Genomic DNA, 27,984 nt, shown 5'->3' on the forward strand with positions numbered 1-27,984 from the left:
TAGTTATGGTCTTAGTTAAAGGGACATTCTATTATTTCACAGCAAATATTCGTTTCATTTTATTGGATCAGTACTTACTTGAACCAACCAAACACATGGTTGAGATACATAAATATAGTGCAGCAACACCACGCTTATATTTTTGCATTTATATGGACAGTCGAAAGAATATTATTTTGAAAGTCCGTGACGGAAGTAAAATGTAACATGAAATATAAACCCCCAAAACCATCCACGTAGTAATACTTACCTCTTCTATAATTTGGGATTTATCGGGAATGGAGTTTCGGGACATTCCACTCAGGAGATGATGGAGGTGCCCCTTGTCGAAGTTTTGCGCGATGAACCGGGCAGGCCCGCACATCCTGAGACTTTCCTTTCCAGCCACTGCCGAAATAACGGCCTCGCGCCGCACACAGTTGGCATAGATTTCCCGGTCTGTGTGGTTCTTCCTGCCGGTGGCAGCGGAGAGAGGACCGGACTCCAGACACCCAAACAGTTCTGCTTGCTATTGGGCCGACCGCTTATAAGCTACACGATTCAGAGTTTTGAGAGGTATGGACATACAGTACTTGAAGTGGGGAAACTATTGTTTACGTCTTTACGTGATGGAGGGAACCATTGTTTACGTGTCAGGGTTTTAAAGTGTAAATCAAGTTTTACTACACTTAAATATCACGCGTTTGAATACTTTATAATTGTGAACCCTGTAAACATGTTTTAATATACTGTATTGGCTATTGGTTGAGCGAGGCTTTTCCAAATATTCAAATACTGTAATAAACTGACACCTGACACATTTTTACGGACTATGCTAATTTGCCATAGAGAATGAAATCTGTTCGTTTTAAGGTCTTATCTACTTTACAGCCAGCCCTGGTCCCGCCCTCACTTAACGCTGAACCAGTAGCGAGGCGAATGTGGTTTGATCGACAATTTGCCGGATGTAGCATGTGGAATGTTGCAAAGTCAATGGCGGTGGCTGTGATTCCAGACTCGAAATGACAGATGTCATATAATCACAGTAAATGTTCGAAAGTTTATAACATTATTCTCAGAAGATAATTATAATTAACTAATGCTGCTAATCATAAAGTAAGTGATATACGCCTCAGTTCAAAACAATTTTGTGAGGGGAACCAGAGCCTAAATTTTCTTCCCAATATTGCCTTCTCCTTCTTCTTTTCCTTTCGGCTTTTCCCTTCAAGGGGTCGCCACAGCCAATATTGTCTATGTAACGGCTAATACGGTAGTTAAAATAAGGTATTTTGAATATTATAGTATTCATGGCATAAAAATTAGGACAATTAATCCAGCAACATTCAGCCATCGCAGGAGGCTGACAATTTATATATAATACCCTGGGGGCTGAAATTGGGATTTTCAAACCAATTCCACAAAGCGGATGTGTCATTCGCTCTGCGACGCCAAGGTCACTAGGGCATCAATTTCTGTCAGAGAAATGTAGGATACCGAAATAAATGCCCCCTTGAGATGAATGCAAACAGGTAGATTAATCTGCTTAATTCATATACCAGAATAGTAAAGTTCAACTACAGGGGCCACATTTTTGCAAACAAATTTTTGGACCGATGTTCTGTTCTGAATATTTTTAGCACCATCCAGTACTACCTCAGGTCGTGAGTGCTCACAGTAGCATGTCTAAACCTTTAAAATGCACCAGTGACTGAGAAATGGCATGTCCTCGCAGAGTGTCATGGATCTGCAGCATTGTGGTTGTGGTGGCCAAAGAAAACATGGACCTGATGAGGGACATCGTTGGGCGCTTCCAGCACACCAAAGTACGGCTGGTGGCAGGCGGCTCCACCCGTCACAGGTCAATTTGTAATGGAGTCATGGCTCTGGCTGAGGAAGATGAGGAACAGGAGCGGGAGAACAAGGTGGTCATCATTCATGATGCAGTGCGTCTTTTTGTGGAGGAGGACTTCCTGTATCATATAACCGTGGCTGCTCGGGAACATGGAGTGAGTATGAGAACATTTTTGTAATCTGTAGTTTTGGATCACGAGTGATGCCAGAAACGCATTACCATAATATGGCCACTGTCTACGACAGAACAATTTCCAAACCCTTCATCAAAATACTTATATTTTTTAGAGACTCAACCTGCTGCAAGTCAGTTTTTCCTTTGCAACGCTACTGCCGATGTGTGATGCTTCATTGCTTCGAGTGTAGTGAATAGTTTTATTTTTTTCCCGATAGCTTAGAATTAAGTCAAGAGGCATTCATCTAAAAATAACATGCAGTTTAAATCATGAATGAAAGCACAACAAAGTTGTATATTTATTTACTACTATAATAATGGTGGCCACACAAAACAACTAAATACACAGCTGTAATGTTCAACCGTCAGTGAAAATGTACGATTTGGTGGGTTTGTCATTTAGAGATCGCATTCAGAAGCAATTAATGGAGAAAATAGTCTCATATGACGACAAAAAAATTGAAATCAACCTGATGTGCGTTGCTAATTGCTGTCCACGTAACTGTTTTTTGTGTGTGTTTTTTTTAAGGCATCGGGGGCCATCCGACCGCTCGTCTCGACGGTGATTGCCACTACGCCGGAAGACTTCCTGGATCACTCCCTGGAGCGAGCTAAGTACAGAGCCAGCGAGATGCCTCAAGCCTTCAAGTTCAACATTATTCATAAAGCTTATCAAAGGGTGTGTACTGTCACCTCGGAATACTCTCGACGAGAACTAAGCAAAACTCTGACTACATTGCTGGAGCTGGTTGGCCAAAGTATGCCTCAATCGCTCGGTGAATAGATAGTTAATTGTATTTATGTTTCGCTAGCAATGATAAGCGGTTCGGAGAATGGATTTCTGGATACAATTTCAAACAAAGTGGCCTCACAAACAACTTGAGATAGATACATCTACAGTATTTTTGTGTTAATTTATGTATAAATTCAGCAAATGTAATAAAATAAGACATTTAATATTTAGGTAACATTTAACACAATGGAAATTAAAACGAACATCGTGGGTGGATAATGGAAGCCATCTTTTTTTTTTTCCAGAATTTTTTTTTCTTCTTCTTTGAGTTACGTCTGTGTAGGCTCTTAGTCGTACAGGAGTGGTCCATCAATGATAAAGTTTCTTCAGCTGTCATCTGTACTTCTTTGAAGGTGTCGGACTTTTTGCTCCTCATCCGAAGAGCTTCATCAGCGAACTAAAGTTGTGCTGGTAACCCTGGTTAAATTCACGAGAATTTAATCTTGGCATACATACTATTTCATCAGGATACACACAGAGCACCACAATGAGTGATGTGTCGTACGCGAACGAGCCCGTTCTCCTAACAAGGAAATGGCAACCGACTATTTTTCGTCCTCTATTCCCCCCCCCCCCCCAGTCTTCGGTTAAAGCCACACGTGATTAGTTAAGAACGCAGCAGTGAGGGGGGGGGGGGGTGTTACAGAAACATAGGGCTGCAAATAAAGTCAAAGTCGGCTTTATTGTCAAAATGTAAAAATATGTAAAAATAGATTAAAGCCGCACATGATTGGTCAAGTACGCAGCAGTGGGGGGGGGTTACAGAAACACAGAGCTGCAAATAAAAATCGATAGGCAGACGACAGAGAGAGAGTGAGAAAATGGATAGAAAACACAGTGAAATTTTGACTTGTTTAAACTTTATTGATAGTTCAAAGGCAGAGTGTAAACTGCAAGGTTAAAATATCCCATCAATCAAAAAAGTCTCCACAAATAAGCTGCACAAGCCATCTGTACTCTTGATGCAAAAAGCTATCAACCTATCAAGAGAAAACCCAAGCAGGCACTGCGACAACCTGCAAATTCTATTGCCAGAATAGCATTACAGAACTTTTTTGCCCACAACTTAACAGACTTGTAACATTGTCTCCTTGACCGAAGTAAACCGTTTACTTTTGGAAACATGGGAAAATACCCCGACTGGCCAAAAGAAATGATGGATGCGGTGCAGCAGATGATGTTTTCATTGTGTTCCTCTGCTGAAGGCAATGGGATGAAAGGCGGTAGATTAGCCAGACGCTTTTGTGAAATACCAGCAGACACAAAGTATCAGAGAGTTTTCACAAGACAACGGGATGATGCATGTGCAGACATCATTTCACTGCTTGTGAACTACTTCTTTGATTTGCGTTATTCATCGTTTCTTTTAATGTGTCACTGTTTTTTGAGTGGTGTGTAATTTATTGTGCATGAAGCGCATTTGGCCAGGCTTCTCTTTTGTCTGGGTCACTTTTGGAATATACTGAATCCCCTGGTAATCGCAATGGATGGGTTTCAGACCCCAGCTGAAGAATAACCCATTTTACAAGGATTGTAAGTCTAAAAAAATCTAACATTTTAACTCATTCACTGCCAGATGATGTGCAAAAATGTGTCCACTCCAGTGCCAGGCTTTTTGTCATTTTCACTCAAATTGAAGGACCCACAGAATATTGAATTTTAGGACTACATAAACATTCAATGCAGCGGAAGAAATCCGACTCTCTTCTGTCATTGGAAAAAAACAGTTAATTCCTAAATTATATGGGTCTGGGGTTATCTGAGCTTGAAATGGGGGCAGCTGTACAAAATACAATACAATATATACATCTTGATTTTTATACCGCTTTAACAGTAGCTGAAGCAAATTCGGGAATGGCGGTCCTGGTCAGACTTTTCAATTCCGGAATAAATGGCAGCGATGAGTTAATAATCCAGATGTTTTTTTTTCGAGGGGCTACCTTAATGCTAACAGACAAATAAAACACATTTACTGCCAATGAGAGACACCAGAACTCCATTTTTACTGGTCTAACAGGAAATAAATCAACTCATTCACAGCTATTGATAGCTAAAATAATTTTTAATCCCCAAAATATTTTTTGCAAGATGTTTTTTGTCCGCATTTTCATCCAGCTCAGGGGGCGGCCATTTTGTCACTTGTTGTCAACTGGAAATAGTTATCACAGTTGGTCAGGTAACGTCCAATCACAACTCTGCCTGCAAGCATCACATCAAACTCAAGTCAGCCGTGATTTGTTGTTATCAGAGTCGTTTTGTAACCTGCATTTTAAGAGAAATTCCTGTCGTGGTTTTTGTAATATCATTATTTTATTTCCTTCAGTGCACTGAGGCCGACTTTGCCTTTGGTACCGAGTGTCTCCATCTGGTCCTGGAATACTGTGCCACTAACGGCAAGCTCATCGAGGGCCCGCCCACATTGTGGAAGGTGATTTACTCACAGTGACATGTTACCCAACTAACAATGGGTAAAAGCGGGGGGTATCAAAATCCGGTTCTTGAGACATTTTTAGATGCCTCCCTCCTCCAACACACCTCATTCAAATGAGCATAATCATTATCTGGCTTCTGATGATCTGAACATTTGAATTAGTGTGTTGGAATAGGGAGACATTTAAAAATAGTTAAATCAGGTACAGTGATAACTCAGCTCACGAACGTAATTGGTTCCCAGAAGGTGTGTGTGAGGCAAAAAGTTTGTCTTCGGAACATTTATTTCCCACAAGAAACCATTAAAATCAGAATAATCCGTTCCCAGGTCCTTATAAAACATAATTTTCTACTAAATAACCTTAAAACTACACAAAATATACCTTATTTTGTGTATAATAAATGTGCTATTGTATTGTAATTAAAGAAATAAACTGTACTATATAATAAAGTCATTTTATTTTACTTTTATGATGGTTGTTGATGGAGTTGCCTTTTGATGCTATCCGAATGAAGTTGTCGTGCTTTCTCGGCGATAATACCCTCACTCACACTGTCCCCTGCTAGCTGCTTTTCGTTAATCCAATTCAACAGAAGTTTTTCAACCTCTTCTATTGTCTGAGTTGCATAGGCAACACAGAAACACCCTTAGCCACACACACACCCTTAATAGCTTCCTTGTTCTTAAGGATGGTAGCAATGGCGTCCCAGTACCAGTGCGCTAAGTCACATAAACGCACACTTTGTTCGTGTTTTTCGATGATCTCCTTCTGCTTGACCGTAATTTTCTTTTGTGTCTCTTCGTCTTCGCACTAGCCTATGTTGGGGTCTTTTTCAGTCCCATAATAGCAAAAGTACTACACTCGATGACAAACCACCTCCGTGTCAAAGAAAGGGGTGACGAAAACTAGTCCGCCAGCCACCGTGGCGCCGTGTGGTTTGGTTCGTCCCCCGAATGCTAGTTTATCAGCCGAGACTATATACTCGCGAATTTAATGTTCGGAAGGCGTAAAGTTTATGAGCTCAAGCGTTCGTCAGCAGAGGTATTACTATATATCAAGGACCAAACTTGGACACTCCGAAGTAAGAGGGTTCATTTTGATGCTCTTCAGGTCACCTACAAACGGGATTTGGCTGCTGCTGAGTCTGTCATCAAAGGTGAGATACGTACTCTCAACATATAGTTTTGTTTGTGTGTTCATATATATCTTTCAATTTGTTACAAAGGCGGACATGGTATATGAATGTAAATTGACTTACATGCCAGGACACGGAACAAGTTAGCTTGTAAGTCAAGGTAGCACTGATTAAAAAGTCATTTGATTGTCTCTTTAATTGTGTCCTGGTACTTCGGCAATACTGTGAGCAAATGAAAACCGACTAGCCTCCAAAAGGCAATTGTTAATAGTTTAAAAAGAAAAAGCAAACAGGAGCTCTGTTTGCTTTCTTTGGGCCAGATAAACGAGCGGAACTGTCTCTCGGAGGGTCGCACGGGGTTGTAAATCATCTTGAATACAAGAGGGAGCACCTGTGGCAACAATCACCTGTTTGATGGTGACGCTAACGTGCCTTCGATTTCCAAAGTGCATGAGTTGCATGGCAAAGTTCTCACGTCTGTCAGATTGATGGAGTGTCCAGCCTTTGTGTCCTTTTCTCAGATTGCGTCTTTCATTTCCGCACGTCAACCCCGCCGACTCACGGTTCACTATTCATAAATTGACCAACAGTTGTACCATGACTGAAGCGGTTCGCCCATTTTAGGACCAAGCTCATGCCGATTTACACATATAGCAAATTCCCCCTACTGAAATCAAGTAAACTAAAGAAATAATAACAGCAGCAATGGAATTTCCTTGCACACATAAACTGTCTTGCAATCAACGTTGTTTGTCGTCGCTGTTGCATGCTTTCCCTCCAGACACGCTATCTCGGTCTGCCTGCGTGATCACAGGCGCATGTTCGCGTGCTAGGATGCTGGCGGACTCCCTCCACGAGGCCTACCGTAGGCTAGAAATGGTACGTGAATCGGAGCCATTAACGTGTCTTGTGTCGCACACATCCGTTTTGAGTCCATCCAATGAGTTTGTTAATACGAGCATCATCCGGGTGGTCCGCTAGTGAAACAACTGGCCTGTCTGTGGTCGAACAAGTAATGAAGTGTGACTGGATGCATGCAGGAGAGCAGATGGCCGTCACATTTGCCGAACCGCGGCACTTTTGTTTGCTTAATTGTGGTGTGAGCGGCCTTCATTCCTTTGTTGCCTGCTAGCTCATGTTACAAACTCGTAGTGAGAAGTGGGAATTGGTGGTGGTGGGGGGAAAGTCACGTGACTTGACTCAAAGTTTGACTAAAGTTGTCAACTTAATTACTGGATGAAATATTTCTGAAAAATTGACGTCGGGTTGAAATGAGTTGAAGGAACATTTTTTGACATCAACTGAGTAATAAGAGCAAACTCCATGAGTAAAAGACAGATGGTTATTCGTCTCTGGGTGCCCTGCGATTGGTTGGAAACCGGTACAGGGTGAACCCCGCATAGGATAGGATTAGGATTATGAGGATACAACAGACCAGAAAATGGATGGAAGTATGTAGTAGAGCTCAAGTTTTGGGGAAGGTAGTGTTGGGTTTGAGGTAGTGGTCAGGGTTATCAAGGTTGGTGATGAGGTTTTAAGGAAAATTTAAAGTTTACGGTAGGAGTTAGAAATTGGAGTTAGAGGTCGGGGAAGGGGTTCGGTGAGAGTTTGTGGTTTGAAATAGGGTTTTGGATTAGAGACAGTGGTTTTGGGATAGGGTTGGTGTTCGTCTTGTGGTCGGTCATTAGGGTTGGAGTTTGTGGTTTCAGGCAGTGGTTAGAGTTTCGGTTTTGAGGAAGGATTCAGTTGTTCGATTAAGAGTTAGGATTAGGACTCTGGGTAAAGGTATCAGAATCAGAATCAGAATCAGAATCAGAATACCTTTATTCGTCCCGCAATGGGGAAATTTGCAGGACGAATAACATCAGACTACATCTAACATGTTAGATTTAGGATTAGGAACTATGGATTCAATTTGGGGTTAAATTGAGACTAGTAGATGGGGCTCATGTAGTCATAGGTGTGGTGAAATTTCCATGAAACGTTACATTTCATGAATACCCAAACAAATAACCTGCGCGGAATGTTTCTGTCTTCCAGAAATTGGACATTATCCCAGATGTGATTGGTGACAACGGCAGGCTCCACAAGGCCTGGAACATTATCCGACTTTCTGTACGTTTAACATTTTTCACAGGAAGCGAAACTTCGGTCCCTTCAAACAAATTTTGTATTTGGCCGCATAACAGAGAAAAATCACATCTGCTCTCGTACGATGTTATCTTGATTTGGATATTCTTGGTGTCGCAGATGAATGTCTTTGACTTGGCTCAACTGGAGACCACGTTTGCTGCAGTAGAGGCGGCCAGTCAAACACTTCTACATCCGGTGGTTGTCATTGCGGTGAGCAGTTCTGAATCTGTATCGTACACGAGACTGTTTGGCATTCGAATCAGCATAATTCCGACTTGATCTTGGTTTTACTCCCTGGTGCTTTCTACTATCTTTGTGACTGCTTAAATTCCTGTATATGATAGCTGTCTATGTTTCGCGCTTTGTGACAGCTCGAGCTGTTGTTAAAGCGCTATATAAATCAATATATATTGTATTGTATTGTATTGTATTGAGTCAACAATCTGCTGATATCTTTATAGGCCTGGAATGAAATCTAGTCTGATCTTCATATGGCTCGTAGGGTATGAAGGGGCCTCTAGGAATCGTGGGATGTGATCAACATTACAATAGTACCTGGAACCTCAATCTCCTATGGGTCCCTTAAAGTTTGAAATGTAAGGTATTATTTTAAACGCACAATATTTTCAGGGACCGGCCTTTAAGTTGTGATGGATAAATATGGCCGCAACACTATCAATATGGTCAATATTATTACGTTTAAACGTGCCTTCAAAATAAGATACACTGCAAATACAAAGCACATTTAAAATACGAGTCATCATCGCATTATATTATGCAGAGTGGGCTTGGTGTTTGGGACTCTCGGTTGAGATCAATCCCTATTTTAAGATGGACTCCTGATACTGTCCATTTAATGTAGCTTTGTTTCTTTTAGCTTGTTTTATGCTAGCTCCTGGGTTTCATTTTAGCTGTAACCAATCACGTGACCAAGAAGAACCCTGAGACATCAGTCAAGTCACATCTTGCCATTGAATGCAACAGAGACTTCAGTATTTTTTTCAAAAATACAAATATTTGAGAATCCGAAATAAATAAATAACAAAGTATTTTTTTATTCTATGCGGCTCAGTATCAAATGATCCACAGACCAGTACTGGTTTTGAGGGATTATGCGATTAACTCATTAACTGCCATTCATTTATTCAGGAATTTAAAAGCATGACGTGGAGCGCCATTCCTAAATATGTTCGGGTTTTGTTTTTTTCTTGCGGGGGGTGCTAATAAAGCGCTGGTCAGACCTCTGGCAATGTTTTTCCCTTCCACGAGGGGGCAGAATTTGCCTTTTGTCCACGTTAGCGCTCTGTTGCAGCTTCAGCTGTTGTTAAAGCGCTATAAATCAAGTATGTATTGTATTTCGTACAGCCGCCCCAATTTCAAGCTCAGATAACTCCAGAGCCATATAACCTAGCACTTAACTTTTTCTGATGAAAGTCTAAGAGAGTCTAAGGTTTCTTATGCTGAATTGAATGTTTATGTAGTCCTAAAAATCAATATTCTGTGGGTCCTGCAATTTGAGTAAAAATGACAAAAACCATGGCACTGGAGTGGACACATTTTTGCACAACGTCTGGCAGTGAATGAGTTAAAAACCAAGCAAAATTACCCAGCCTGTCCCATTTCGTCAGTACGAAGTCAGTTGCAAAAAAGTTCAAACGGCCTCCCGAATTTCACGCTTTAAAGCGAAGCAACTAAAGTGTTTACATTTGGTTCTGTGTGGCAAGCAGTCAGCCTGTGACTTATCACAGATTTTGGTCACGTGGTAACAATCAGAGCAAAGTTATTGGTGGCGCAGCTGCCTGCGGGGCGCAAAAAGCAAGCTGCTGGTTGAAATTTTTGTTTTGTCTAAGAAAATTGGATTGAAATGAAAGCGGTATAACCGCTGCCTCAAGTCATGCCGTTTGGGTATCGGCGGCGCTGTAGAAGGAAGTCACATATGTGCAAGTCAGAAGTCATTCTTAAATCCATCATGTTGAAGTTTCAAGCAAGTCCCAAGGGAGTGTAGTAAATAAAGATCTAACAAGTCAAGAAGCAAAATCTTGACCACGTTTCCAGCAAGGCGAGTCAAGTCTTTTTTTCTTTTTTTTTTTTTTTGTGTGTGTGAAGAAAATCCAACTCCCGTAATTTCCGGACTATGAGCCGTGACTTTTGTCACAAACTTTCAACCCTGCGGGTTATACAACGATGTGGCCAATTTATGCATTTTTTTTCAAACGGCTGCCAGTGCATTAAAGGTAAGAGTGGGACAGGGTGAATATATATGTGCAGAGGAAGACGCAAGTTTAATGTAACTTCGCGTGTCAATCGTGCATTTAAAGCGGCCCTCCGAGTTGAATGGAAGGCTTGGATGACTAGCGGCGTGAAATCGTTTTCCAAAACTGGCCGTGTGGCAAGAGCAACTTTTGCACAAGTCTGCCAATGGATCCTGATAGCCAGTGAAAAAAATGAACCATCACCAACAGGTTTCGAAAAGCCAGTCTGCTGCGCGATGGAAAGGACAGCACAAGCTCAGGAGTGACTACCTCAGAATGAAAGTGAAACTCACTGCGACTACGAAAGAGAGAATGAGAGAGTGTGTAGCAAGGATTATCTGACGCTATTCCAATCATGAGAAGATGACGGCGGCTCTAAGTGACTTGCTTTGTAACCAGCCCTGTTAGCGAGTGCTAGCGTCTTGCTGCTGTGTTACTGCCGTGTCTCTGGCTTTAACCGGCGTGTTTTTTTAACCAGCCTCTTCGAGCTGTATTGCTACCGTAATGCTTGCTGTGTTACTGCCGCGTTCCAGGCAGTGTTTTGTTAAGGTATATTATTCAAACTGTTTCTGCATACCTTATGCTACCTTCACACAATATTTTAATCACCTCTACTGTGTCATATTTGGACAATATAACCAGGTTTTTTTTTCCCACAGGTCCATTTATGCAATGAGGGCCGATGGGAAGCTGAGCCGCCAACAGCCTTTGCCGAATTGGCCTCGACAGCCAAGCGCCGCAATATTCTCTTATACGGTGTCCATGTGCGGCAGTCAAAGGTAAAGCCCTTCGTCTCTTCATGTCTGACTTTTCCCAGCCGGCTGCATTGTTCCCAAGCGATGGCTCTTTTTAAAAAAGCAGCCAAACTAACCACGGCGCTCTTTATGTACATGATTTGTTGTGGTGTCTTTTCTCGATTGAATGCCTGTTGCTGGTTTTTAATCAAGCGGTATAAAGGCCTCCTTAGAAATTGATTTATTTCATTGTCATTGTTCTTATGTAGAAAAAAATATATAATATCTTGGAATTAAAACATCATTCAGATCGCAAAGATGGCCTGAAATTTGGTATGGCAATGTGTATCTATCATGAGTAGACTCACAAAAAGTTCCCATGAAGGTAGAAAGAAAAATCGCTTGGTCATTCTAGTGGGGTTATAATGAGAATTCGTAAGATTCGTGTGAAGTCAAATTAGGATTTTTTTTTTTGGTGGGGGCGGGGCTGGGGAACATAGGATATATGTTCAAAAGTGGTTTTGACAGTGCAATAAATGAGGCTTCTCAGGTTGATGATCTGTCTTCATAAATCAAATCTGCTACGTGTCCAGGATTGATTTGTTCTGTTCTCCCCCATCAATCCCCCCCAAAAAAGAGGAAGGACAAGATAAAAAAAAGTTGTCTTCCTTGTGCAAACATCTGCGTATGATTTGACGATCAGATGTTGGACGTTGCGCTTTGACAATTACATAGATGAATGTGAAAGTGAACCCATGGTGATACTGTACATAACACAACATATAGATTGGGATAAATCCTTGTCCTTGATGATCTTAGAATAGATCATTCTTTCCAGACGCATTGGCTGTATCCCATGTGGGACAACTATGGCACATATTTTCCAGAAAGGAGAGAAGAAAGTTGCTCAAGGAAACTGAACAGGTCAACTGCACAGTACCGCGTGTCCAAATGTGACAGCAGGCTTCCACAGTTAATCAGAAACAGTGGATAGAGGCCTTTAGAAATATTGGATCTGTCATAATTTACATCACAGCTTCTGTCGTAGACACTTGTCCATATTGAACATATACAGTGATACCTCGGCTTATGAACGCTTTAGCTCTCGAACCTTTCGCCGCACAAACATTACATTCGCGAGCATATAGTCTTGGCTAACGAACTAGTTTTCGGCGGACGAACCAAACCACACAGCGCCACGGTGGCTGGCGGACTAGTTTTCGGCGGATAAACACCAAACCACATGGTCGAACAGTGGCTGGCGGACTAGTTTTTGTCACCCCCTTTCTTTGAGTGCAGACGTGGTTTGTTATCGAGTGGAGTACTTTTGCTATTATGGCATGGAAAAAGGCCCCACCACAGGCTAGTGTTAAGCCGAAGAAGACATCAAAGAAAATTACGGTCGAGCAGAAGGAGATCATCGACAAACACGAACGAGGTGTGCGTTTGTGTGACTTAGCGTCCCAGTTCCAGTATGTTAAGTCGACCATTGCTACGTGTGGCTAAGGGTGTTTCCGTGTTGTCTAAGCAACGGTCTCAGGCAATAGGCAATGAAAATCTTGTGTTGATTTGGATTAATGAAAAGCAGCTAGCATGGGACCGTGTGAGTGAGGGTATTATTGCCGAGAAAGCACGGAAACTTCACTCGGATATCATCAAGAAGAAACTACACCAACAACCATCACAAAGGTAAATAAAACAACTTTATTATACTGTAGTTTATTTATTTAGAATGCAATAGCACATTTATTATACATAAAATAAGGCATATTTTGTGTAGTTTTATGGCTTATTTAGTAGAAAATGATGTTTCATGGGGACCTGGGAGCGGATTATTCAACATTTTCATGGTTTTTATGGGAAATAAAATGTTCGGCAGACGAACTTTTCACCTTACACACACTTTCTAGGAACTAATTAAGTTCGTGAGCTGAGGTATCACTGTACTTGAGAAAAAAAATCGAGTGAATGCTAAAATGGGATTGCATCTCAACACAGAGTGGAATAACTTTGCCCTTTATCGTTTAAACTAGATCATTCTTTCCAAATGAGGTTTTAAATGACCTCCAAGGTCCAAAGTGAACCACTCAAGTCCCCATTTAATGCCTCAGCCAGAAACTGCTCTGGCCACCATTGTGATGGCGGTTTGCCGGTCAATTTGAGCACACTTATGCCTGTGTCCAAAAATTCAGAAATCATTTGGCTTCGGAAACAGGTTTTCATTATACTCTGGCCGCGAATTAATACGAGAGTGACGTCTGCATTAATTTCCTGATGAGTCAGGTTTTCAAAAGACATTTTGAAAGAGAACACAGGCGAGTGGAACTATTAGCACTGCCAAGATGACCAGAATTTGTCAGATGGCATTTGATGGCTGACATTTTTCCTTCTTTTGAATGGATAAGAATAAAAATGATATGACCGTATTTTCCGCACTATAAGGCGCACCGAAAAGTATTCAATTTTCTCAAAAGCCAGGGTATGGATAAATATTCTGATTTCTCAGACGTAGCACTGTATTTTCAGGTGTATAAGGTGGACCAGAGTATAATTGAAGGGTGTATTTTCAAACATTTTCCATATATAAGGCGCACCGGATTATATGCAAATTTCCCCATTGTGGGAACATTAAAGGTTTTCTGATTCTGATTTTGAAGGCGCACCTTCAATGAATGAAAATAAAAATTCAAATATATTAAAATTATATTAAAATTCAAATATATTAATATAGAAACGTTTTCAAAATATAAGGCACACCACATTAAAAGGCGCCACAGTAGACACTGGGGTTATGCACTACTTCTTCTACAGGGGGGAATTGAGTCGGTGGTTGCTGACAGTAGAGCTGTTGTGGCTCAATATGACTTCACATATAAGGCACACCTGCGCCTAAGGCGCAGGGTCATCTTTTGAAGAAAATGAAGACTTTTGGGTGCGCCTTGTACACCGGAAAATACAGTATTTTAAATGTTCTCTAAACCGCTTTGCTACTCATGCAGTTGTTGTGAAAGTACTGTATAAATAATGCTTAATTGTATTGTATTCTCTTTTGGGTTAACTCCATCTGGTGGTTGCATAATGCAAGCGCAGCTACTATTTTAGCTTCGAATCTCTGCGCCTTATACTGCAATGTCCCTGTTAACAGTTTTAAAATAGGCCATATATTGAAGGTGCGCAGAAAATTCAAATATGCCGTACAGATGCCTACTTATGTATTCGGACTCTCATGAAACCTAACCGATAATCTCCCCTTCGATTCCCATAGTCTTATCTGAAATTTCCAAATTAGGATGTTTCACATAATTTGCCATCTCGGATGTCTTCACTCGCAAAATTCCAATTTCAGGGAACAATCTGATGAAAGCATTTCTCTGTGGGTGTCATTCCACCTTGGACACAGCCAATCGTCAGGTGTGCGGTACGGTGTGAAAACTTCACGCTGCATACTCTGACATCAGACCCCTCCCTCTCCTTCCCAAAAAAGGTGACACCGTGTTGTGAAAGCATCGACGGTATGCGGCATATTGGCGTGGATAGGAAGTGTCACAGGATCCTTCCCCTGAGCTCAATCCTTCTCCCTTGTCACCCTCTCAAAAGACACTTGTCAGTCCGATGTCAGGCCTGATGCATGGCTGTTGTAATTAGCGCAGTGAGAGCCCTGATATTTACCCAAGCCCGTATTTCCTCCCCGGCCCGGGAATCCTAAACCTGTGAGGATATTAGCCGGCACGGGGGAAAGAAAAGAGCAGCAGAGAATTGAGATGAGCTCAGGTGAAAAACATTCCGCGGGGTCTATTCTACCCGGCCGGACCTGTTCACATCAAGGTCTGAAAGGCAGACAGGTGAAACCCGATCCCACCCAAAGAATCTTTTACCATAACACCCTCCCGAGTTGCACCCTGGTCTGGGTCAACGGAGATTAGGGACAATATATAATTTCAATACACTCCTCACTTTTTTTCAGACTAAATCCTCGCAGTTATCACCCATGTTCAATGAAGCTTTGGTGTTAAATGGCGAGGAAATGCATAGCTTGAAGGTTTATCTCTTGTAGGAAGCTGCAAACACATTCTTTGAAGCCCGCCATCCCCTACCCTAACCCCACTCCAAGTCAGACTAACGACCGAAGGTTGTTTTGTTGTTCTGTGCTCGTTTTTTGATAGCCTGACAGAGAATATACAAGAGGAAGAAAAAGTATGTGAACCCTTTGGAATGACCTGGATTTCTGTATAAATTGGTCTTAAAATATGTTCTAATCTTCGCATTTCAGTTCATGTTCTGTATTTAACACAAAACACAATGTTTATTGGACGCAGATATGCTAAAACGTATGCTAGCTCAAACATTACGATAGCATACGGTTTTAAACAGGTAGTGGGAACAAAACTGAGTTAGGTTCTACTTTATTGAAGTATTTAACAATGTACTCATTGTGTTTTTTTAATCAATCCACATTCTCAAATCCATTAATTTATTCACTGCCATTCACAAATTTATTCGGGTTTATTCATGCTTGGGTGCCGATAAAGCACTGGTCATAGCCTCTGGCAATGTTTTTTTCTTTTCCACAAGTGGGCAGCATTTCCCCTTTTTCCATGTTCGCGCTTTGCTCCAGCTTCAGCTGTTGTTAAAGCGCTATATAAACCAATATGCATTGTATTTTGGACAGCCGTCCTTATTTCAAGCTCATATAACTCCAGGCCCATATAACTTAGGAATTAACTCTAAAGAAGATAGTCTAAAGTTTCTAATGCTGCATTGAATGTTTATGTAGTCCTAAATCTCAATATTCTGTGGGTCCTGGAATGATAATGACAAAAACCCTGGTACTGGAGTGGACACATTTTTGAACATCGTCTGGCAGTGAATGAGTTAATATGAACAAACAATTCAAAATTTATTTGTCAGCAACTTTACGCAATAGATATTTTGTCATATATTCTTTATCCTTTGCGAAAAATTACTACTACTACTGAAAAGTGCTCCGATAGCGTGTCCTGGGGCAAAAGCTACAGAATTGTAGTTTGTGGCAAGCGTTTGGGGTGGAGGGTAAACTAGCACCATGCGGCACATGTGCATGGTTATCAAGCCGGATCTTCTGTGAAAGCGAGCCAGCTCCAGATGTGTGAAACCCGAACTCCTCAAGTTGGCTCTGACGATTGCTCATACCAGACTGTGTTTGCTCAGCGTTTATTTGTCAAATTAAAAAGATGGAACTCAGTTCAAGCATTGAAACACACCAGTGGTTACATTGAGTTCCCAAAATAAAAATGTCATGACATTTGTCGACGTCGCCACTAATTTGGAAATGTCTCTGACCACCCAGTATTTTCTTCCTGCTTGCTTCTCCTCAGTTGTCACGTCGCAAGGGAAAAGGGGGGATTACGTACAGATTTTATTGTATTTTTTTTTGTTTGTGTTAAGGCAAAAGGAAATACAACCAGATGCCCCAAATGCCGACCGACTTGCCAAAAAAGATTTTGATTGGACCTGCGACAACATCAAAACAAAAAATGCTAACACAACTTCACGCACGCTCCAGTGGGAATTCAGATAAACATTTGCCACCAAACGTGAATTTCGGCCATTTCAAAAATTTCCACACTACTTCCAGTTCGTCTAATACCTCGGCGTGAAACTCAAGGGATAAACGCGTTGGTTTCGAGGCTAGCCAGCACAGTTGTTTTGCACCTGTTCCTAACACCGGGCTGCCTTTGCCCTACCGCATACCTCCAAGAGTTTCCTTCGCTCAGGCTGTTTTGGGCTGATAAAAGGACAGCAACGAATGCCAGGCCAAAACATGTATTTCCTTTTAAAGTATTCCTCCGGAGTATCAAACGATCCCCAAAATAAGAGGCTTAGCACGTCACATCTTGTTAAATTTAAAACAGAGACATGAAAACAACATCAAAATGTTAAATCAAATCATATTTTGACGAATCAGAAGGTGCTTCCTTTTTGCTAACATATTATGCTTAAGACTATTGGCGGATAAACAGAAATGCGACAGTACACGACTGATTAGCCAAAATTGTTAGCACAGTTTTGTTTTTTTGCACTGTAAAGGTACACCTTCAATAAATTGGATTGGATGTACCTTTATCCGTCTCACAGTGGAGAAATTTACATTTCACAGCAGCAAAGTTATGACAAGAAGAGGAAAGGAAAGAAAGAAGTAGAAAACAAAATACAGGAGCTGCTGGAAAGGCAGCCACTCTTGCGGCGCCATCTTGAAGTCAAACACACAAAAACAAAAACAGCACATAACATGACAACACAAAGACACAGAGAGACATTCATTTTTCAGCACTTGCTGTACCCTTTGTAACATGAATTAGTTCTAGATTACAGAGAGGATCAAAGTATCCTTTTCAGCAGTGGATCAGGGACGTCATGGTGGAATGTGCACGTCTACTACAAGCTAAATGTTGAAAGCAAACACGAAGCTCAAGCATTGACGAAAAAGGACTGTCTCACATCTCCTATCCCACATAAATCCGCTTCAATTCCAAGCCGCGACAGCGCTGACGCTCCTTTCTTCTTATCGCGGGCTCCTCAAGCCATGCATCCATCCAGCCGCAGACTGTCCAACTACACCGACCTAAATGGCCAATTCTAAAATTGTTTTCATCTATAGAGCGCACTGCAGTATAAGGCGCAAAGAATAGAACCTACAATAGTGGTTTTGATTGCATTAGGCATCCACTAGATGGAGCTACGCTAAAGGGAATACAATACAATATAGCTTTATTATCTAGAACTTTTACAGCAATAGGTAAGTGCTTAACAGAAGATTTAAAATACATCCCAAAAATATCAATATTGATCCGTATAAAATCCTGATTATAAAGCGCGCTGTCAGATTTTGAGTAAATTGAATGCTTTTTGGAACAGTTTATATTGCGGAAAATAAGGTACATTAAGGACAACCGACGTCACTTTTTTTGTTTCTTAACTATCATCAGAAAAACGTTTTATAGCATCCAAAATACCCAAAACACACAGTATGATATTTTTATTCAAAAGCAAAACACCAATAAAAATGACTTAAAATGTCCAAAATCTGCAAAAAAATGAGCTGCGAATTGGGCATTTTCAGACGGTCCCGCCCCCAGTTCATGACGTCACGCCAAGACGTCTTGCATTGCTTGTGAATCAAAACAATAGCTTCAGATTCGGAGAATATGCTTTCTTCTTACACCTCCAGTTATGAATATGATTCAAATAGTTCTGAAGAGGAAAGCATACATGTTTGCAATCGATTAAAGAATTTATTCCATGCCATTTTGAGGCATCATTGGGGAGAAACGATCACCAGAAAAGAGGCACAAAATGGCGACCTCCTGTGGCCACCTCCGTTTCCACAGGCTGATAAATTCCTTATATGGAGCTTGGACACCCTCTTCTGGCAGCTTTTGGGTGCAACACAAGGTTTTCAGACCAAACAATACAGCAAAATACATTGACGTGATGGAAGGACTGCTACAATGTGTTTATTTTTCGGTCAGGGGGCGTTCCTTTAGTGACGTCACGTACGGACTCGTCACCAACTCAAAAACAAGACTTCCTGAATATTCAGCGCGAGTCTTAAAACGTAAAATATAGCTATATGCGGTGGACTATTTTTAAAATACGCTCAGTAGAAGTCATTTAAAGCCATTTTACAAATTATGGACACAACTTGTCCGGAGACGTCGGTTGTCCTTCAAAACGTGTGTTGCAATCGCTTTCCAAGGGGTTTTGGCCTCATTGTCATTTGTCCACAACCTCAGAAAGGTGAGGTTGCTAGCTCATTCATACGCTTTTTTTCCCCCACCGCCCAAAAAAAATACAATAATAATAAGTAACCTGAATGAGTGTAAAATCTAGCCTTGGTAATAACGTGAACTTCTTCCATTGACAACTGACCGTGAACAACCTTTCATAAACTGACATCCTGCCAGTCATTTGTCATACAAAGGCAACATTTGATTTGCCAGTGGAAATTCAAGTCTGATGCATTTGACACCAATCGTATGCCCTCATCCATCACAGATTCTGTTGGTCACCGGGCAGTTCCAATTTATTCCAAATGGCACTCTCTCCACGACTCAAGAGGAGGAGCAGGAGGGGGCTTGGAGAGAGACTTGCGTACACATGGCTTTGACTATTTCAGTTAAGACCTTCAAGACGCTGATAGGGATCATAATACAGGATATATAGAACCGTCAGAGCCAGTGGAAAGTGGTTTTCCAGACGTAAATCAACCTTGGCATTAATGCAACGGCAACTGAAGGTTTTGAATTCCTTTATCCTTCTAAATCATCGCATGAGAGGATTGGCTGAGTTGGGTGCATAACACGCCTGAACTCTAAACTTCACTTTTCGATATAAACTATCTGTGGTTGCTTGCGCACGAGCTGTCAGGACGCGTATACCGTCACAATGCAGTGTTTAGTATTTTAAAAAATTGATTTGACCAAAAGGGAAAAAAATATTGAAAAGTATAGATAGCATTTCCACATATGGTATGTTTGCTAACTACTATGCTAGATGCTAATTAGCAAAGGTGGTGTAATTTAATAAATTGTCGACATTAAGCTCTTTTTGGAGACTAGGCAGTCTGTAATGGCCTTTCTATACCATCCATTTTTTTTATTTGTATTTGATTTTCTGAACATAGACAACCCACATGCTCCATTAGCATAACTGCTGATTGTGCCGTCACTCGCCGACGGACTAGCGGCAAATCGCCTGGGTAGAGTCTGATCGATGATAGACTTGTCGTGCGACATCTTGCTCAGGCCAAGATGCAGAACGATATTTACTGTATGTGTCTTTGTGCTGTCATCTGTGTTATTTAGTTTTAGTATTTGTTTGACTTTTGTTGATGTAGATATTAGTAAGAAATATTGTGCTAAGTCTCTTTGTCTTTTCTGTAATACCGTACAATAGCTATCTGGCTGGCCGGCTAGCTAGCTGCTAGCTAGCTTTCTATCTATTTGTCTTACTATTGTCTTTGTCTTACTATTCTATTTGAGTTACTTCTGGGTTGAATGAACCTTGCGAGTTTTCAAAGGCACTTATAAATGAAATTTATTATTATTATTATTATTATTATTATGACTATTATTATTATCACTATTATGTCTTAGCTTGATTGCGTGATCGTTGTGAACGACAAAAAAGTGTAGTTTGATAAGGCCATGACTCATTTCAATGGTCAGCATCAAACTAACGCCGGGCGATCTAACTCAGTCACTGCCAGACGATGTGCAAACATGTGTCCACTCCAGTGCCAGGGTTTTTGTCATTTTCACTCAAATTGCTGGACCTACAGAATATTGAGTTTTAGGACTACATAAACATTCAATGCAGCGTATGAAAACATAGACTCTCTTCTTTCATCAGAAAACAAAGAGTTAATTCCTAAATTATATGGGTTTGGAGTTATCTGAGCTTGAAATGAGGACAATTTGACTCAAATTGTAGGATGCACACAATATTGAGTTTTCGGACTACATAAACTTTCAATGCAGCACAAGAAAACTTAGACTCTTCTTTTATCAGGAAAAAAGAGTTAATTCCTAAATTATATGGGTCAGGAGTTATATGAGCTTGAAATGAGGGCGGCTGTCCAAAACACAATGCAATACATACATATTGATTTATTTGGAAAAATGTAAATGCTGCCCCCTTGTGGAAAAAAAAAAACATTTCCAGAGGCCATGGCCAGCGCTTTATCTGCACCCAAGCATGAAACAACGAAACCCGAACAAATTCGGGAATGGTGCTCTATGTCATATTTAAAATTCCAGAATAAATTTGTGAATGGCAGTGACTGAGTTAAAAATTCGCTGCGTAGCGAGGCCACAAAATGATTAGCCGAATTGCACAGAGGGACAAACACTGACTGTCAAACCTTGAATTGTTATAAAGAGACCAAAGATTAATTCAACCCTTTCATGGACGGCGATTACGAAAGTGAGCGGCTTATCGTGTTATCGTGTTGCATAAAAAAAGCCAACAAAGGCTTTCTAAAATATATTTCTCAAGAGCCCTTACGAGTTGGTCTTGGTGAGCTGTTATTTAATTTGGACTCTTGGCTCATCTTGAAGCAGAAAAAGCAAAGTAGGAGTCCTATGAGTCCAACTTCCTAATTACCCAAAGAGACCTTTTGGACTTCAAGACGCATATCACGTTGGTGGCATTTAAGGATATTACTATGTGGTTGCCCATTATGCCCACTTTCGTCTCGCTGTCTTTTTGCCTTTCTCAGACCCCAGCCAGATTCCTCCATGATTGAGGTGTCATCGGTTAAATAGGCGCAGTGGCGGCATCAATAACAATAACAAGGCCCTGTCTTTGTGTTTACGTATACGCCGCACATGGGAATGATTGGGAATCTTTTCGCTTTGAGTTTGTGCCCAATTATCCATCTACAGAATATTAAATCAATGTTGTAGCCTCAAAAAAAAAAAACTTTGCTAAGTTGATGTTTTTTTTCCACCCATTAAATGACGTCTGTGTGGCACAGTGGCAATGGTTTGCACATCTGATTCACAGTTCTATGGTTCTATGTGGACTGGACTTTAGCAAAATATATATAGGGTGATACCTCGGTTTACGAACCCCTTGGTTTACGAACTTTTCGGTTTACGAATGTTAAATTTATGAACATTTTACCTTGGCATACAAACTTTTTTCGGACACGGAGCTGCCTCAATGAGTGATGTGTCGTTCGTGAACAAGCTCGTTCTTCTCACAACTAAATGGCAGCTGATTGTTTTTGTCTTCTATTCCCCACCCCCAGTCTTCGGTTAAAGCCACGTGATTGGTCAAGAACGCAGCAGTGAGGGGAGGGGGGTTACAGATAGAGAGAGAATGAAGCCGTTCTCCAAAAACAAAATGGCTGCCGACTTTTTTTGTCCTCTATTCCCCGTCCCCAGTCTTTGGTTAAAGCCATGTGATTGGTCAACAACGCAGCAGTGAGGGGAGGTGGTTTAAACATTAAAGAGACAGGCAGAGGACAGTGAGAGAGTTTCAACTTTGATAGTTGAAAGGCAGAGTGTAGACTGCAAGGTTAAAATATCCCATCAATCAGGCTCCACAAACAACCCTCACAAGCCTTCTGTACACTTGATGCAAAAAGCTATCAACCCAGCGAAACAGAACACAATTGATGAGGAACTAGATAAAATTATCGCAGAGAAAGCACTTACTAGGGATCATTCCTCAAGATGGTGAAAGAAGAAGGCTACGTTCCTCATCAAGTGTTTAATGCTGAGGAAACCGGCCACTCCATTCCATCAAGCCATAAACGACCATCACAAAGGTCAATAAAATGATGTTATTATACAGTACAGTTTATTTCTTGAATTATAATACCATAGCACATTTATTATACATAGAATTAGGTATATTTTGTGTAATTTTAAGGCTAAGAAAATTAGAAAGTCGAAAATTAAGTTTTATGGGGACCTGGGAACGGAGTATTCTCATTTTAATGGACACATTAAGACTTGACATTGAGACTAGCCTTCTAGCTAGCTGTCACTATCTGTCTAGCTAGCTATAGCTAATGTTTATTCTACAGAAGGAACTAGCCAAAAATCTCCAAATAAATACCCAGCAGATAAATGTCAATATAGCATAATCACTACTAGCTGTCGTTAGCTAGCTATTATCAATCTATTAGCTCTAGCTATCTATTAGTTATCTATTAGCTCTAGCTCGCTATCGATTAGCTATCCAGCTAGCTTTCTGTCTATTTGAGTTATTTCCGGGTTGAGTGAATGCTGGCGCGTGTTGCTGCCGCTGCTCACCTACAAAAAACTTAATCCTGTGATTGTAAAGTGACCTTGAGTTTTAAAAGTCGCTAATAAATGAAATATATTATTATTATTATTATTATTATTACGGTACTTGTATATTCTCACTGAGTTTTGTCTTTGACTCATTCACTGCCAGACGATGTGCAAAAAATGTATCCACTCCAGTGCCAGGGCTTTTGTCATTGTCACTCCAGGACCCACAGAATATTGAGTTTTAGGACGACATAAACATTCAATGCAGCGTGAGAACTCATAGAATCTCTTCTTTAGAGTTAATTCCTAAATTACTGTATATGGGTCTGGAGTTATCTGAGCTTGAAATGGGGCAACTGTACAAACTACAATACTGTACATACATATCGATTTATATAGCGCTTTAACAACAGCTGAAGCTGTACCAAAGCGCTAACATGGGCAAAAGGGATCTGCATCCCCCTCGTGGAAGGGAAAAAAAAACATTGCCAGAGGTCTGACCAGCGCTCTACGTCACACTTTTAAATTCCTTTTACGTCTTTTTGCGTACAACTTACAAGACGTCTCCCAAAAAAAAAACAGTTTGACCTGTGATGAAGATGCGCTAATCCCACCGAGGATCACATTCCCCTCGCCCAACCTTATTCCGCGACGACAACGGTAGCCTCAGATTCCCACCCTCACCCCAACCGCATGCAGTCCCTTTGATGCCTCAAGTCTTTGTTGTTGTTTAGTAATTCGACCCCGCCGGAGATCACTTTTTTTCCACCAAGACCGACTGGTTAGTATTTGTGTGCCACCGTGTGCAAATGGTGACTTGATTCAATAACGCTCCGCTTTGAAGCTTGATTCAAAGACTGCACGCGCCGGGTAGGCATTGAATGCACAGCGTAGACTTTCTTTTCTTTCTTGTTTTTTTGTTTGTCTTCTGGCAAATGCTAATGACTTTTAAACTGGATGCGCAGAAAAGCTGAATTAAAAAATAGATATGTGGTGCTTGCTTCCATTTTTAACTCATTCACTGCCATTCGCAAATTTATTCCGAAAGTGAAAATATGACGTAGAACGCCATTCCCAAATTTGTTCAAGTTTTGTTTTTTCATGCTTGGTTGCCGATAAAGCGCTGGTCATGGCCTCTGGCAATGTTTTTTTTTCCTTTCACCAAGGTGGCAGCATTTCCCTTTTTTCCATGTTAGCGCTTTGTTCCCGCTTCAGCTATTGTTAAAACGCTATTTAAACCATTATGTATGGATTGCATTGTATTTTGGACAGTCACGCTCATTCCAAGCTCAGATAACTCTAGATTCATATAATTTAGGAATTAACTCTTTTTTTAATGAAAGAAGACAGTCTAAGGCAGGGATGTCAAACTCATTTTTGGCCACATTTATGTTCTGGTTTCCTCTCAAGGGCCGAATAAAATGATGTGGCGAGCCAGATAAGGCCCGGGGGCCTTGACTTTGACACCAGTGGTCTAAGGTTTCTTACGCTGCATTGAAAGTTTATGTAATCCTAAATCGCATTATTCTGTGGGTCCGGGAAAATCGAGTGACAGTAACAAAAACCCTGGCACTGGAGTGGATGCATTTTTGCACATTGTCTGCCAGTCATCCTTCCATGTCATTTGATTCATGTCATCATCTGTCTTAAGTCCCTGATTCATCAGTTCTTCCACGGGTCACTCACTCATCCAAACATTTATCGGTGTATCTACGATTCATTCATCCACTCATCAGTCCATGACCCAGCCATGTGTCAGTCCATTCATCAGGTCATCCCCTCCCCCTCTTGACTCATCCATACGGCACCAATACATGCATTCTTTTATCTATCAATCTGCCATTCTTCCATCAATCAGTGCGTTAAGCCCAGCAGCCATCAGTTTATTCAAGTAATGTCACCTCCATCTCTGGTTTTGATTAGAGTCTGCTTACTATGATTCTCCACGGTTGGGCCCGATGATACGCTTCTCTTAATACATCTCGTCACGTATATTGTATGTAACGCCCCCATCTGTCCGGCTCTTCAAAACACATCGAGTGGCTTGGTTTAACTTTGAGGCTGTGATAGAGAATAAGAGGTTATCATATTTAAAAGTTTAATGCTGTTATATGCTTAGTCAACATGTGTGACTCGAATACACAATTGAAGCACAGACAACCTGGGGTCAATCAGGTCAACACACACAGCAAGTTAAACTTCTCATCTTCATCGAGGAGATCTAGCCTTGGACAGAATTTAGGATGTGGGATACTCCTTTATCATCGAAGCAATTTATGACTTAAAACTCCTTCACAGGAAGAGCTCATGAGCCAGGTTTCAAATGTATCAGTTCATGGAAGAGACAATGTTTTATTGCTTACAGCTGTTCGCGCTCAGAACGTTCCAGGGGCGTGGTATTCAAATCAAGAAAACTATGTTTTACTAATGTATCACTTAAATTTGCATATACTCTCAATAGATAGTTTGGCAGAGAGCTGCAGAATTCAGGCGTCTGTCATGTATGGCTACGTCTCCTGCCGGCAGTAAAGACAATCTTTCTGGGTCCGAGCCTTTGTCCACAGTGTCCGATCAAACATCTCTGACAGGCTGAGTCATTTTTGTGTTTTTATGGCGACAACTCCATTGTCCTTTCAAATCAACAAATGCTTCCTAGGGCATCATAACCCCATCCCTCTTCAATTGCTGCTGTGGACTGCAAATTTCCCCACTGCAGGACGAATAAAGGTATTCTGATTCTGATTCTGATAGATTTATATAGGGTTCAAATTGTGTAGAAGTTTTGACAAAGAAAATACAAAATAAATAAGAATTCGGACAACCTTTGAAAACAACCAAAATGGCTGTTCAATTAAAATTGCTGAAAAAAAAAGTCTTAACGTTTTGCCCAACTCTTGGTTTTGTTTTGTATTTTTTTGATGGGTTTTGCGCTTATGAATGAAATTTGCGGTTATGATTATTATCCTCATATAATACAACACATATTGATTTAGATAGCGCTTTAACAACAGTGGAAGCTGTCAATATGCTAACCAAATTTCAGATTGCTTAGTCAAGAAAGTTTTTGGGGGTTGAATTGTCCTTTATTTCCGGAAGGTAATTCAGTATTTGAATAAGGACTTAAACTGGCTGATTCAAAGCGAAAATGTCATATTTATTCTGTATTTTCAGACATAGGTTGCAGAGGCTTTTTTGTTTGTTTGTTTTTATACTCATGAAATGCATGTATACCAAATATTTTTTTTATTTCAAATATTCTGCAAGCCAAAACCACACAAAGGACATTTAAGTATGCAAGACGTCATTTATCTTCATTAAAGTCTTATCATGGGTCTATTACCAAATTTCATTTTACCACATGAAACTGGTTTTAGGGGATGAATTATTGGTGGTGAGTCAACTTCACTGCCAATGACCAAAACAGAACCTTTTCACATTTTTATTCATTGCCAAGCTATCCTGGATATAGTTTGAATTTGGTAGCAATCAAACCTTGAAGGACCTCTGAAAATAAATAGCCCATGGGATTTAAAAGTGTGTGTGTGAAATTTAAGAAAACTTGAAGGGGGATGGGGGCGAAAAAAAAGCTCAAGTAAACCTGAAAAGACCTCAGTGGCCTATAGTGTTTAAATGTGACGTTTTGAAAACCCCAAAGCGTCTTCATTTGGTTGCACTATTCTTGGAAAATTGTTCTCACGTGTCGGGGAGGGAATAAAAGGACGCACAAGGCACGCATAAGCTCATGCCGATTGTTCTCATTAATCAGAACAATGAACCAACCACTGCCGCATTTATCATACTAACCACTAGTCTCAATTATCCACTTATTAACTCGAATTGCCTCGCAGGAATAAAAATCACCTCAATCTGAATCACCAACCAGATTTGTTGTTGTTTCTTTTCCCAGGATGCTGAGCAATGGGAAAGATCCGTGACAAAAGTGGCTGAGCTGACATCAGGTTTGATTCGGGAGCGGAGTGAGGTTTTGGTGGGACAACTTCTTCAAGCGTGACACATTTGAAGAAAAAAAAAATCATTTGGGGTTGGCTTCCCATTCAAATAGACCGGAAAGCACAAGCTGCCAGTCATCTGCTGAGCCCGCGTCCACATCTTGAAAGGAGTCTTTTTTTTTGTCTTCACTGTGACTAATAAATTGATTTGGACATGTGGAATTGCTGGAATGTCTCTTTAATACCCTCCAGGGCGATGCTTTTCTTTCATAATTTGGGGGTGCTTGTTAAACAAAAAGTTTTGACTGATTCTTCTTCATATGAAAACATCTCATTTGAGTAAAGAAGATTAATTCCTCCATACAAACATGGACAGACTACTTCTTTCGGTACCTATTACTCTATATATCTCTATTCATTTAATTTAGCAGTTTAAAAATAGGTTGGGGGGAGCAGAGGACTACTCCTTGCGGCTCCACTGGTGGGCTATTTTTGGAACGTATCTCCCGCGATAAATGAGGGTGCACTGTATATAAATCCCCCCTAATAAATCAATAAATAAGCCATTCTGTCATATTTTTAGTAATTTTTAAATGTGAAAATGTTGAACAAAATATTCAACAACATACTTTTTCCAGGTACATTTCAGTGATAGTAATATTTAAAATAATAATAAATAATAACGATAATTTATCGTTGCCTATTTTAGAAAAAAAATAAGAATGTCTTAAATACATAAAATGATTTTAATAGGTAACAGCTAT

General features: G+C 40.6%; 2 protein-coding genes across 3 annotated transcripts in view; one reads left to right on the forward strand and one right to left on the reverse strand.

Annotated features, from left to right (window-relative positions):
* The first annotated feature begins 201 nt into the window (after positions 1-201).
* On the forward strand, positions 202-27,438 carry crppa (CDP-L-ribitol pyrophosphorylase A). Of its 2 annotated transcripts, XM_088999602.1 has the most exons (10): positions 202-555; positions 1,712-1,985; positions 2,535-2,684; positions 5,122-5,226; positions 6,341-6,386; positions 7,147-7,244; positions 8,406-8,480; positions 8,616-8,708; positions 11,410-11,529; positions 27,178-27,438. In XM_088999602.1, the coding sequence occupies exons 1-10, from the start codon at positions 308-310 to the stop codon at positions 27,280-27,282; spliced, it is 1,314 nt and encodes a 437-aa protein (XP_088855728.1). In that variant the 5' UTR covers positions 202-307; the 3' UTR covers positions 27,283-27,438. The 2 variants fall into 2 exon arrangements, with proteins under 2 accessions (XP_088855728.1, XP_088855729.1); XM_088999603.1 differs by lacking the exons at positions 8,406-8,480; positions 8,616-8,708.
* ankmy2a (ankyrin repeat and MYND domain containing 2a) overlaps positions 3,616-27,984 on the reverse strand; it is a 34,481-nt gene continuing 10,112 nt past the window's right edge. The window contains exon 11 of the mRNA XM_088999605.1: positions 3,616-4,997. The gene's annotated coding sequence lies outside the window, so the exon portion shown is untranslated. The remainder of the gene's footprint in view (positions 4,998-27,984) is intronic.

Source organism: Hippocampus bargibanti, linkage group LG06 (genome assembly GCF_051943395.1).
Source record: "Hippocampus bargibanti isolate YZ-2025 linkage group LG06, ASM5194339v1, whole genome shotgun sequence".
In the NCBI taxonomy this organism is placed as follows: Eukaryota; Metazoa; Chordata; class Actinopteri; order Syngnathiformes; family Syngnathidae; genus Hippocampus; species Hippocampus bargibanti.

Excerpts from the sequence above, each read along its gene's own strand:
- crppa (XM_088999602.1), top strand. The coding sequence starts at position 308 with ATGATGGAGGTGCCCCTTGTCGAAGTTTTGCGCGATGAACCGGGCAGG. Across the intron at positions 1,986-2,534 it reads TGGCTGCTCGGGAACATGGA|GCATCGGGGGCCATCCGACC; the intron begins GTGAGTATGAGA and ends GTTTTTTTTAAG. Across the intron at positions 2,685-5,121 it reads TTCATAAAGCTTATCAAAGG|TGCACTGAGGCCGACTTTGC; the intron begins GTGTGTACTGTC and ends TATTTCCTTCAG.